The 12,928-nt window shown below is 51.7% G+C and overlaps 1 protein-coding gene across 2 annotated transcripts; it reads right to left on the bottom strand.

Annotated features, from left to right (window-relative positions):
- Window positions 1-11,366, bottom strand: LOC111859943 (mitotic deacetylase-associated SANT domain protein-like). 2 transcript variants are annotated; one of them, XM_023843129.2, is made up of 12 exons: window positions 10,015-11,366; window positions 8,617-8,901; window positions 6,955-7,291; window positions 6,779-6,845; window positions 6,101-6,243; window positions 5,858-5,961; window positions 5,022-5,097; window positions 4,633-4,721; window positions 4,325-4,468; window positions 3,619-3,741; window positions 2,792-2,937; window positions 1-1,842 (listed from the first exon to the last, which is right to left on the bottom strand). In XM_023843129.2, the coding sequence occupies exons 1-12, from the start codon at window positions 11,314-11,316 to the stop codon at window positions 1,596-1,598; spliced, it is 3,063 nt and encodes a 1,020-aa protein (XP_023698897.2). In that variant the 5' UTR covers window positions 11,317-11,366; the 3' UTR covers window positions 1-1,595. The 2 variants fall into 2 exon arrangements, with proteins under 2 accessions (XP_023698897.2, XP_023698898.2); XM_023843130.2 differs by having other exon boundaries at window positions 8,617-8,898.
- Window positions 11,367-12,928: the final 1,562 nt, after the last annotated feature.

Genomic DNA, 12,928 nt, shown 5'->3' with positions numbered 1-12,928 from the left:
AAGAGTCATGAATTTTAATCAAAAATGTTCATCACTATTCAAAAACTCCATTTTAAGAAATCAAATAAGTTACTATAGCAAAAGCACGCAATACTTTTTTTTCCTTTAGTGTATCGTAACTCATCAAAATAATATAGAAAATGTGGATATATCATTTTTATATATTTGTACATACATTATGTATATAACCCTTCGTTTTAAAATTCCCTTAGACTGTACAGAGTGACAGTAGCGTTTTAGCTTTGCATTTGTGAAGTTAGATTCTTGATCATTACGCATCCATAATAAAGTATTTAAACAAACAGAAATACAAAATCACACCTCCTCCCGCAGCTGATGGGAACTTCAGCAGAAGGATTTTGCTGAGAGAGACACACATGCACATATACAGACATCATTATTGGTGCTATAAGAAAGACAAGAAGAGGTGAAGCCGGATGTAAACATTGCATCTAAAATGCACAAAAAAAAAAAAAAGACGACAGACCCTGAGAAATCAGTTTGGATTTCTTGATTGTCAGCATCGTTCTGCATTAGTTAGCGGCGTTTGTTTGTTTGAATAATGTTATCCAGCGACTTAAGGCGAGGAGAGAACAGGAGGGGCGGAGACTGTGTTGTTTACACAGTATTGCACATGGGAAATACATTTGTTCTTTCCTGTTTTCCAGAGAAATCTGATCAAGCGTCACAGTTTTCTCAAAGTTTGAACAGTTCATTGAAAAAGAGAACTTGAATGTAAAGTAGACACCAGTTTCAATAACAGTATCATTACACTGGAGAATATACAACAATTATAACAATAATATTATTTATAATAATAATAATAATAATAATAATAATAATAATAGCAAGTACATTTTTCAATACAAAAGAGCAGAATAAAAATGGATTGTCTTGCAAATATAAAAGCATCAAAAACATACAAGGCATCTACAGTGAGGAAAAAAAAAACAAAGTTATCCCAAAACACAGCACTTCGACACGAAAACAGCTCACCTTGTTCTGGCAGGTCTGCGAAGGTGTATTACCACTGCGGTCTTTAAAATATACCGTATGACCAAGTCTTGTGTATCAATGGTTCGTTAAAAAACATTAGAAGACACTGGCATGCGTGTGCACACGTAAGTATACGCACGCACGCACGCGCGCACACACACACACACACACACACACACACACACACACACACACACACACTCCACTATCTGGCTGGGTCTCCCTGACCGGCACTCCAGCCTCCAGTATAATATTTATGCTGCATCTGAGATCAAGTCAGGGGTTTCACTGCACATACCTCCAAATTCTGAGAGAGTACGCGCACATACGTGTGCATGCGTGCACCAGTGTCTTTTAACCCCAATGATAATGGCTGCTATCCCCAAAATCCAGCTCCTGAAATTGCTTCCCCCAGATGAGAGTGGAACTGCACGAGCACAGCTGACCCCCAAAAGCATGTTGGCGTAGGCTGAGTCCTGTGCCAGTGGGCGGAGTCCTGTGCCAGTGGGCGGAGTCCTGTGCCAGTGGGCGGAGACTGTGAACCTGCACGGCATGGAGTCTCTGGACACCACAGATGGGAAGGGCGGTGAGGGGACATTTCAGTGCCAGTCCGCATCCTCTTTGTCCTCGCCCTCCTCCGACGACTCCTCGGTGCTGCTGTCCTCGGTGCCATCCCGTGCGCCGTTCTGCTGGGTCGCCGCCGCCACTGCTGCTGCTGCCGCCTGGGCCGCCGCCTGGGCCGCCGCCCGCTCCTCAGCCTCCTTCTGGCGCAGTGCGGCCGCCTTCTTCTCTTGCTCGGCGTGGCTCTTCATATGGGCACTGCGGCTCTTTACCTTGAAGAAAACCCTGGGGGCGGAATCAAGAAGAGGGCAGAGTCACGCAGCAGCATGTGACGGACATGTGACGGACATGTGACGTGATCCGCCACTGAATCGGCAGGTGATTATATTCACAAAACCTGCCTACAGGTGGCAATCAGGAGCAGTAAAAGTTCCAAAACTGGCCCGCACACTCATCGAGCAGCCATTGGGGGGCGCTGTTTTCCACCTGAGCCGCGTTTCTATTGCTAGGCAACAGCTGGTAATAACAGTGTTCCCGGTCAGTGTGGCCAGTGTGTCCCGCCAGTGCTCTATTCCCGTCTCTGTGCTTCCCGTGTCCAGCAAAGAACACTATTTCTCGTCAGGGTTTGGGTTCTGTTTACTGCTAACGAAAGGAAAACGACATTCTATTCCTGCACTGCTGGATCGACAAGGCAGGCCACAGGACCGGACCTTGGCCGGGACGGGGAACCACCCAGCAACTGAGGTCCAATAACAGCAGGCACAGAGCAGCCCGCAGCGCCTGCCAAGCATGCTGAGTCGGAGCTTCTCCTGTACCTCCAGGCCGACCAAAGGCTTCTGCGGCAGTGCGTAACGCAGTGAGCGTGCACTGTACTCCCGATCCTACAGCTCTACACGCTCCTTGGACAAAAGACTGTCAGACACCTTCTACTCCCCGCAGCTAAATATTTAGAGATTTGTACTGAATAACTAAAGAACATGCTCGGATTATGATCCAGAGTGTCAATTATACATATTTCTTTACACTAAATAATCCAGATTTATTATTGAGTTCATTACAAACTGACCAGTTTCTAAAACCTAAACGAACTTATTGTAAACACATGAAAAATCTACTTAAAATATACTATTAATACCAGTGATGCTTGTGGATTTGATTTTTCTTTGTGATATATCCCAATTTTTTGAGTCCTGAGAGATTATAGGCTCGGCTGGGGTCTTGGGGGGTCACTCACCTGCCGCACTTCTTGCAGGGGAACGTGCCCTCCTGGTCCAGTGGGGCCTTTCCCGGGTGGGCTGCCCCGCTCTTCGGCCGTGAGGCGACAGCCGGTGGTGGCTGGGGGGTCTGTCTGACCTGGGGGGGCTCCTTCCGCTCTTCCTCCTGGAGAGACGAGGCGGGATCACGGCCACGAGTCAGAGGCAGACACACCTCCACAACACCCCCCCCCCCACCCTCCCCAAAACCCTTCAGAAAGGGGAGGAGGTCAAACCACAACACAATGCTACCAGGTGTGAACCCAGGACACATGTTTACACGGCAACCCAAATCTGTGTGTTTCTCATCTATCACTTCAAGGGTTTTACGTTTCAGGAAAATACCAAAAACGAACGAATTTAAGTTCCAGCAGTTTGTTAACCGCTTTAACAAACCTCTGATTGGCAAGAGCTAAGCGACCCAGCTAGTGAACGATCCAGCAAAGCTCTTCTGTGCGCCGTGTCTGAGCCCCCACCTCTGCTGAGTGAGCTCAGAAGGGCCCAGAAGCACGTCCTCCTTCCCCAGGCCAATGGGTGGAACCGAGAGCCCCAGCTCTGTTCCAACTGGCGCTGAATTTCTCAACAGCTCAGACTGTGGGAGCATGATGTTCTGAACCGGCACGCTGCTCACCCAGCTGCCCCGCACGCGCTGCGCTGATCTCCTGCAGGCCTTCCCAATCACTTCGTTTTTTAGCTTTTTTTCCACACTTATGCTGTGGGTGGAACACTGAAGGAGCAGTACGGCACCCTCCCGACTGAAGTAATACGTTCCAGCCTGCCAATGAAGCCACTCCCCCTCGGCACTCACGCCTGTGTTGGCCTGCAGCGCTCGCACCACCCTGGCCGGAGTTGCCTCCCGCTTCGGCTCACACGCCCCCTCTGTCTTGGGGTGCTCGTCGTCCTCCTTCCACTGGTCAAACCGTTGAGAGGTCTGTGTTGGCGACAGAGAGAGACCCTAAACTAACATGCCTGGAACTGCCATACATTCTACCTACAGCCATGCAGAGTGTATGTCCAGGCAGGGGGGTGGGATCCAGGAGGGACATGCACCCCCCCCCCACAATGTTAATTTGCCTTCATTGGTAAACATTCGACCTTCGCATTTAAATAATTAGATTGTGTCCCGCTCAAAAGCACGCCACAGTAATGGAGAGACACCCCTAAGGATCAGACAACAGTTTTTACAATCCTGCATTTCTGAAATCATTAAGTGAATGCAAACCGTATCAAAGGAGATTCACCCCAAAAAGAGAAATGCGCAGCTGTGTGTGTATGTGTGTGTATGCTTGTAATTATTACATTATGGGTCCAGATTTCCCTTTTTATCTTGTGGGGGTATTTTTTCAGTCCCCATAAGGAGAAACTCAATTTTATAAAAATCTGTGTATTTATTATAAAGGTTATGGCTGGGTAGGAGTTAAGGTTGTCATTGTTGGGATCAGGGTTTTTTTCATTAAAGATGAATGGGGGGTGTGTGCGTGTGTGTGTGCGCATGGGGTGAAGGGGGGGGTCACCTTCACATCCACCTCTGCGTCCGAGGCCCTGGGCTCACCGGGCTCCGCCTCCCCGTAAATGAGGACGCCATTACGGCCGAGCTTCACCTGCTTCTTGTAGCTGTAGTAGAACTCGACACACTGGGCCACGGTTTTAGTGCGCACCTGTGGGGGGGGGGGGGGGGGGGCAGGGAGGGGATTACATGCACACACGCACTGGGGTGTAACTCTCCACACTGCACACTTCTGATGCTGTCAGGGGGTTTGAAACACACGGCAGTCCCCCCTCCCCCGCCCCCCCACACCTCATCCCCAGGGTTTTCACACACCAGCTTCTGGACCACAAAGAAGTCCTTCTTATAGGCGGTAATGCCCTTGTTGAAGAAGCCTCTTTCTGCTGGTGTCCAAAGGTCTGACCCTGAGAGAAAGGGACACACACACAGATATACGGAGGAAGAGAACGCAGCAGCTGCACATGCTCAGTGTGTGCAGAGCGAAGCCTCGTGCGCACACACACACACACACCCCTACAGCCCGCCTTCTGGCTTCAAGAACATTCCGCGCGCGTGAGCTTAAGAGCCTGCAGCCCCCGAGAGCGCGTGGGTGTGTGTGCGCGTGCGTGGGTGTGTGTGCGCGTGCGTGGGTGTGTGTGCGCGTGCGTGGGTGTGTGTGCGCGTGCGTGGGTGTGTGTGCGCGTGCGTGAGGCCAGGCGGCCCACCTGAGTAGTGATAGTCTCCCAGCGGGTGCGTCTTGGAGAAAATGGGATTCTTCAGAAGCAGGAGCTCCATGGCTCTCTGAAAAGCAAAGGCAGATTGACGCACCAGGAAGAAAGAAAAAAAACGCAGGGGATAATGGATAACAACAAGGCCGGCCTGTCAACAGCAGCCTACATCACCATCTGCGACAAGCGGAACAGAACTGAACAAGAACAGAACAAAAGCAAAAGGGGGAGAGAACAGGCTGAACACAGGCTGAACACAGGCTGAACACTATGAACTCATACTCATTTCTCCGGATCTGTTCTGTAAAAATTATTGGGATCCAGCATGATGATGTTTATAACCAACCTAGAAGACAGGCGGTTCTTTTAGCTCAGAGCGGGCCCACCCCTGGCCCTCCTCCCCACAGACACGACAGGCAGCATTCGGAGAAAAACGCGTGAGGAGTAGAGCTCCGGTTCAGGCATGTAAGACGATGGCTGCCAGGATTAGCCACTGAGCCGCTGAGGTTAAACCGGGATCATACCCGTTACAGATCCACAGTGCCGTCACAGCCAGATCAGACGGCTCTGAGCTGACCGGTCTAATCCAGGTTATAGGACACTCAGGCCGCCCAGGGACAGGCGAAAACACAAGGGGGATTTCCCAAGAGCTGGAACATGAAAAGCTCCCCTAGACCCCTCCAGAGTCCCCCTAGAGCCACCCTGGTGCCTCAATGATGCCCACTGGAGCCTCCCTAGAGGACCCCCGGTGCCCTGCTGTCCCTGTACATGCGGTGCTTGAGAGAGTTGGACTGCTTTCATCTTCTCAAAATGTCCCAGCATGCACTGCTCACCAGGACGTCTCCTTTGCACTCGTGCAGGCAGTGCATAGCCAGCTCCTGATTCGTCCCACCCCCACACACAGCACTGGAGCAAGCCAGATTCATGAGGTCATTCACTGCAGAGGGGACAGGGGCGTTGGGGGGGGGGGGGGGGGGGGTGGGGGGTCGGAGAAGAATGATGTAAGCTTTTAAAAAGAACAGCCTGTTAAATGCGGACACGTTTAAAATGTCTGTCAGGTGTGGCAGGATAGTTACCACGCTCCTGCAGTAAAGGTGTCGACTGCAGCTCCGGTACCGGGAGCCACACGAGGTCGGCCAGATGCACGTCCTGCTGTGCAACAGAACGGTCCAGCAGTGTGGGTATGTCCGCCTGGTACTGCTGCCCGATGTTTATCCGCCTATTAAGAGAGGCAGAGAGTCTCTGCACAAGCTCTTGCTGAGGGCCACATACCACAAGCTGCACTATGTGACGCAGAACAGCTTCAGACTATTCTCCTCTGTTAATGACAAACTGTCCAATTTAAACCCTTTAACAACATCAGAAGAGTACTGTCATCCGTTAGCTGATAGTGGGCCGTCTCAGTTAAAAGGGAAATACACAAAACAGATATGTCAATGAAAACATTTTAACCATTCAAAGGCAACCTTCACATAACTTCCATGTAAAAATATTGTTTATCCAGAAGACTTGATGTGAGGGGAAAACCTCGTCCTTCATTTCGGCACGCACAATTTCTTGCGTTACAGAAGGAAGTTTTTATACGAGCAGATAAGACAAATGAGGAAAAGAAAAAAACAATCTGGGTCGTGAAGGCCAATGCATTCTTTGCCGCTTCGGTCAGAAACCAAGGACTAAATGCTGCCCCCTCAGGCATGGAGGAGTAATGGCAAGTTGGTATGGCTAAGTAAGGGCCAGGGTAGGGGGGTACTCACGGCTCAATGCTGACAGGAGTGGCCTCCCCCATGACCGGGAGGATTGGGGGTGTTATATCTGAACTGGCTGCAAGCACAAAGCAAAACAAATCGATAAGCTGGGGTCATGTGTTTATGAGCAAGACATAAACGACAACAAAGATTCACCACTCTGGGGGGGGGGGGGGCATACTCACTGGAGCGCAGCAGGCTGCGGGTGGAGGTCTTGGGCGTGGGGGGCGGCGGTAGGCCCTGGCTGCTGGCGGCGACAGACGACAGGATGGTGGAGAAGTAGAGGCCGGAGCCTTCTCGCACGGGGCTCAGGATGGGCGGCGGCGTGTACGGTGGGATGATCATGGTGCTGTCGGCCAGCCGCACCGGCGAGCGCAGGTGGCTCTGGTACGACGTGATGTTGTGGTAGGCCGGCGGCGCGATCAGCGAGCTGGGCTTGGGTGGCGGGATGAAGAGTGGCTCGGGGCGCGGCCGACGCTTCCACCGCACCGACTTGCCGTCGTCGTCTTTACCCCCCTCATCCTGCAACCGGGGGAGATGGACAGACAGCCTGATCTTTCAGCATTGGAGGGGCGCACGGTTTCATTATTGGGGGGGGTGAGGGGTTCAACTCCCAAAGCTCTGCAAATTACAGGAAAAATTTTCCCACAATGCACAGTAAACATAAATATGTAGTAACCAGAGAGAGCCAAAACCTACAAGCTAACTAGGAAAGTTGCTATCGGAACAACAATGTCTTCCAATCACACCGTCCCTAATCCTCACTCTCCCCACGTCCTCCAACTTGTACAATTTCCAGAAGTACTGTATGGATGAACCGGAAATACAAAAGCCAATAAATGTGTTTTTATTTGAATGTTGTGAGTCCGAGTTACGACACACAATTCTGTATCTACACATATTAATTTACTGCACATTCCACTTAGATGCCAATTTGCACAAATCCATCTCCACCAATTAGATATTATTATATTGCTTATATTACTTAGAAGTCTAACTATACAATATGCATCTGCACTATAATCAAACAAATTCTGGTACATAACAATAAGAAACTGTACCAGACACACCTATAACTGAGAAATACTATGTAATGTCATACAGACAGATACAGAGCTCACTGTGATTTTCTTCTGAGACCAAATGTTACTGCTGCTTACATTGTTTCTGACTGCGGAATTCTGCAGTAAATCTTAATACTACCCAAGTCTACCCTACACACTCCCCCAGCTCTAAAAAAAAACATAAAAAAAATTTTTTTATTAAAAACCCAAGACTTGCGACTTGATCTGCACCAGTTCTTTCACATCACTAGGGCTAAGTTACACGTTTAAATTTTCCCATGATAGATTTTGCCAAAAAAAAAAACACAGCAGTACAATGAAAATACTGCTATAACACCACCGAACCCTAAACCCACACACTCTCCCCAACTCTCCAAGACATCCTTATGAGAAGCCCAACGTTAATTAAAATCCCCCACAATAAATTTCACAGAGTTAGAAAATCATCCTGTGTCCAGCACGAGAACCATTGACATGGAAAGTTTGAAAAAGACACTTTCAGATTTCAGATGGCTGTGGCATCTGCAAACATCCCATTCTGTCCTCTTACACCTATCGCTGCTGTTTCTATTTTGGTGCCATTTACCTCAGGTGCAGGTTCTCATCCACTGAATGTTTTTGTGAAGTGATAAGACCCAAAGATCCGAGCAAATGGAGTTATGATATCAAACAGAGTTTTCCTCTTTACAAGGTCAAGCGTCTTACCGAAGCCACTTTCCCTTTGCTGTCAAGTGGAAGGAAAAGTCAAGCCACACAATTCCCACGATGCAAAGCGAGACCCACCTGGGCAGAGCTCTCTGACAGAGAGTTCCTCAGCGAGCGGCGTCGCGTCACGATGACGGAGGCCTTGTGCTCCGGTTGCGTAGGGTCCTGCTGCCCCGGCCGGGGGGTGCTCCAGCCGGTCTGGCCATGCCCTGACCCGGAGCACAGTTCTAGCTCAGTCTGCCGCACTGGCACAGACACGGGAATCACCAGTGGCAGCAGGCTGTCATCACGAGCACGTTTGACACCTTGGCCTTCCCCTTCGGCGGACTCTTGGCCATCGTGGGCTTTCAGGTGCTCCTCCTGCTGGCAGAGAGAAGTATGACAGGTCGGCCACGCCGCTAAACGTGGCGATCTGAATGTGAACAACATCCCTTCCTCCTCTACTTTATTCAAGCCAAAAGAAAGAAGAGAGATTTGTGTTTGGCTGCCGAGAAGAGGAGGAGTGTGGAGCGAGCTGCATGTTTAGACAGCCTGCCTCTGATGGAGGTGCCTTCGCCAGCAGGAAGCAGATCTCCTGCGCTCTGGAATGCGACGCATCTCCCCTTCCCTGAAGTGGAACCTGCCCAGCCCCAAGGGCGTTCCCGAATGCAGGGCTTGCTGCCGTCCCAGATCGTAGGAATGCAGAGGTGTGTGGACACGCTCTGTTGTCGTCCTGGCAAAACACCCAGTACCTCTGGATCCTGCCCCCACCCCGTCCCATGCGACGCATCCTGCGCTCTGTTAGGACCACGCCCCCGTTCTACTCCCTGTTCCTGACACCGATGCTCGCGTGCTGCAGTTACTTCCCGTAGCTGCAGGTTTGCAAGGCGCGACCTGCTGGAGCTCGACGACTGAACCGGTGGGTCCGTCACCCCGGCGAGGCGGCCTGCTCCTAGTGCCGCCGCGTTGCACAACCCCGCTGACGCGCATGGCGTGCCATGACGCATTGAACCCACGGAACACAAAATCTGTGCGGGGCAGGCGAAGTGCAAAGCGACGGCATGGCCACGGTCACAGAGAAGAACGACGGAGAGGCCGCACCGAAAAATCACCATAAAAATGCAGCGCCTGGTCAGAGCAGAAGCGTCCCTCAGTGAAATGAGCGAGGGAAGGGCTGAGTGAAGGGTTTCATCACCAGCCGGCTCCCGCTTCCTGTGGCGACACCCACGACGGAGCCAGCCCAGTGCAAAGCTGGCCTGCACCAATAAGATGTGGAATCTAACGTGGTGAAACAGCCTTAGAAATACGGGGTTTTCGGCTCAGGATGCGTTCTAGCAGAATAACCCCACAAGCCTGTAAATCTCCCAGTATGGTTTTCATACTAATATATACTGGGGGTCTCTTTATCCTGCTGTTTTTACCCACCGATTTCGGCTGGAAGTCATAGGGTGAATTTCACTGCCGTGCTACAGTGACAGCAAGGGAGGGAGCGGTTACCTTGACGACCTGCGAAGGCAGGGACTCCATTTCGGACGCCTTCTGTGCCAATGTTTCTAGATTGGCCTCTTGGGACACCCTCCTCTTCCGGCGCGTGCTTTGGATGACCCCCATCGGGGCCCCCTGTGGCTCGGTGGCGCCCCCCTGGCCATCCGGGGCCCCGTTTCGAGGGCCCGGCTGCTCTGGGGCATCCTGGCCCCACAGCACCACACTAGGGACATCGCCCTCCCGGGAGAGGCGGCGGGAGCGACGGAGCTGGAGCTGAGGCATGTCACAGGGATGTCGAGAGTCCGCAAGGGGCCCCTGGGCACGGGGATCCACATTCACAGGGCCGAAGGGAACAGTGGTCCCCTGCAGGTGACCCACCGCCTCCATGGCCTTGGGGGCCTGCTGGTGGAGGTGCGGGTGGGCATGGGTGTGGTGCGCGTTAGGGTACATGTCCAGGTAGTTCTGCTGGTTCTGCTGCTGCAATAAATGCTGCTGCTGCTGCTGCTGTTGCATGTGCTGTTGCATGTGCTGCTGCTGCTGCTGCTGCATGTGCTGCTGCTGCTGCTGTTGCATGTGCTGCTGCTGGATCTGCTGCTGCTGCTGCTGCCTCAGATGCTGCAGCTGTTGCTGCTGCTGCTGCTGCTCTTTGACGTGCACCCCGTAATTCACGTTAGACATGGCGCCATGGGTCGGAAAGTAGCCAGAGGTCAGGTGCTGCCTCGGAGGGCGGAACGCTAGCTGGAAGGGCTGCAGCACGTTCGAGTTGGGGGCTGTGTGAGCGGCGCCGTGCAGCACGCCGGGCTTGTGGCCCTGCGGGAAGCCAGGGAAGGAGACCTGCGGCATGGCGGCAGGCGCCTGCTGCTCCCACTCTAGGCTTCGGGTCTTGGCCGGGTCCCGGTATGCCTCAGCCGGGTTCGGCTGCTTCTCAGCAGCCCTACGCGGCACCTGCATGGTTCCTGCTTCGTGGGCTGGCTTGGCGTAGGTGACCTGGCCCACTGGATCGCTCACGCCCATGTACGGGCCCATGCCCTGCCCCCAGGTGCGGGGGATGCCCTGAGGCCAGCCAGGGTCTTGCTCGGGCCACTTGACAGGCACGCCGTGCTGGAAGTGAGCCCGTGCTTGTTCATTCTTGTCGGGGCCAAAGACTATGTCGCCGCGTGGCGGCTCGGACCCCGGGGCCCGCATGCCAAAGCAGCCCCCCCCACCGCCGTGCTGCTGCAGTGACTCCTTCATGGGCATGGCTTGTTCGTCGAAGAAAGTGATGCGCTTGCCGGTCCTCTTTGCGTTGGGCTTCGCCTGAGGTGGCAAGCTCATGGCTACACCATCAAGCCGAGAGGAGGCTGGTGGGGGGGGCAGGGGGGGGGTTTGGGGGGTGGAGGGGCCACTGTAACGGTCCAGTTCCTCAAATGATGGCTAGTTTGTATTTAATCCACACTGTCAAAATATGCAGCCACAACGACCTAAGATGGGGAGGGGGGAGGACCAGGGATCACATGAACCAGTCCTCCTGCAGACGGAGGGTGCAGAGCGGCACTGAGATTTCTGGGGATCCACTGGCCGTCCTCACTGGCTGGCGGGACCCTGGGAGAGAGAGAGAGGCTGCAGGTGAGTGCTGAACGAGGAGAGGGGTCCAGCTACCATAAACTATACACACAGGAGGGTGGGAAAACTGAGCAGAGGTTTGGCAGATACACACAGGGTACACACACACACACAGGGCAGATACACACACAGCGTAGACTATTCAATGAGAAATTTGTCATTTATCCCATAACCCTATCGTGTAACTATAAAATCCAACATTTAATTTCAGTGATTTCAGACTAATCAACTACGATCTGTGCCTCTTCTCTTAGCATTTCATATTGATACTTTGTCTTTCAACCCTGTCAATTCCAATATCTTAGAAAACCGACCGAGTGAGTGAATTCTTCCATACGGCCACTGCATCAGCATAAAATCACATCCAAAGAGACACTCTGATGTGCTGTGTATGGAGAACAGCGAATAGTGTTAGTCAGGCTCAAATACAGTGCAAACTGCACTTGAGGATAAACGTACGACAGCGTTAAGAGATGGCTGCTGCTATACCCGCAGCTGTCTAAGAACGAGGCCTGCATGTGCGTCAAATAAATCTCCTTTCGGTCAGTAACTCTAGCTAAAGCAGAGCACATACAGAAAGTGGTTTCGCATTGCGAATTAGGCCACTCACATTTAGCAACACGGCCAAGAAAAACCAAACACACAAAAAAGTCAAGCTTGGTGTTAAAGAGAAGGCATGTTTGAGAAACAGAAAACTCCGTCGTCCGGTCGACATTCAGTGCCATACCTTTCCGCAGTCGCATTCCCATTAAAACTTTTGGGGCTGCTCCCACACCAGACGAACCTGTCCGGTTTTATTTTCGAAATATGCAAACAGCGGGGGAAAAAAAACAAAAAAGAAAAAAAAAAAAAAACACGAGTTTCCACTGACGACAGGCTTCTGGAGAGCACAGACTCAGAAGCCCAGTTATGGCATCGGAGCAGAACTGCTAAATGGCAACTTACACAATCCGAGCGAGATACGGATTAGAGGGCAGGACTCGACAATGGGAGGCAACTACAACAGAGTGCACTTTTTAAAGTAACAGCGGGAAGAATCGACAAAGAAGTGCAGCCAAACAATACTTAACAGCAGCCACATCCTCAGATGAGCTCTTTCAAAAATAAAGATTATGGAAGTGATTTTTTTTGTTTTAGCTATGTGTGAGAAAAAACATACCTTTATAAATACGTGTTTTTGTGTTATAAAAATGTAATTGGAGGACAGTGCGACTTCCACAGGCTCGGTTAATAAGACTGAGTAACTATCGCCTGACCCATTGTCATGGAGGTGATCCTGGAGTTACAGGAGCTGACTGCAAGGCGAAAAGGCCTCCCACTCGCG

The sequence above is a fragment of the Paramormyrops kingsleyae genome, chromosome 19, assembly GCF_048594095.1.
Source record: "Paramormyrops kingsleyae isolate MSU_618 chromosome 19, PKINGS_0.4, whole genome shotgun sequence".
NCBI classification, from domain to species: Eukaryota; Metazoa; Chordata; class Actinopteri; order Osteoglossiformes; family Mormyridae; genus Paramormyrops; species Paramormyrops kingsleyae.
The sequence above is the reverse complement of the archived record's forward strand: the minus strand, read 5'-3'. Positions and strand labels throughout refer to the sequence as shown.

Bases quoted from the DNA above. Each gene is read 5' to 3' on its own strand.
- LOC111859943 (XM_023843129.2), bottom strand. From the start codon at position 11,316: ATGAGCTTGCCACCTCAGGCGAAGCCCAACGCAAAGAGGACCGGCAAG. The intron at 5,098-5,857 runs GTGAGCAGTGCA...TTTGCTTTTCAG, and splicing joins AGTGCAAAGGAGACGTCCTG to AGAGCCATGGAGCTCCTGCT. The intron at 4,469-4,632 runs GTGTGTGAAAAC...CCCCCCCCACAG, and splicing joins TCTTTGTGGTCCAGAAGCTG to GTGCGCACTAAAACCGTGGC.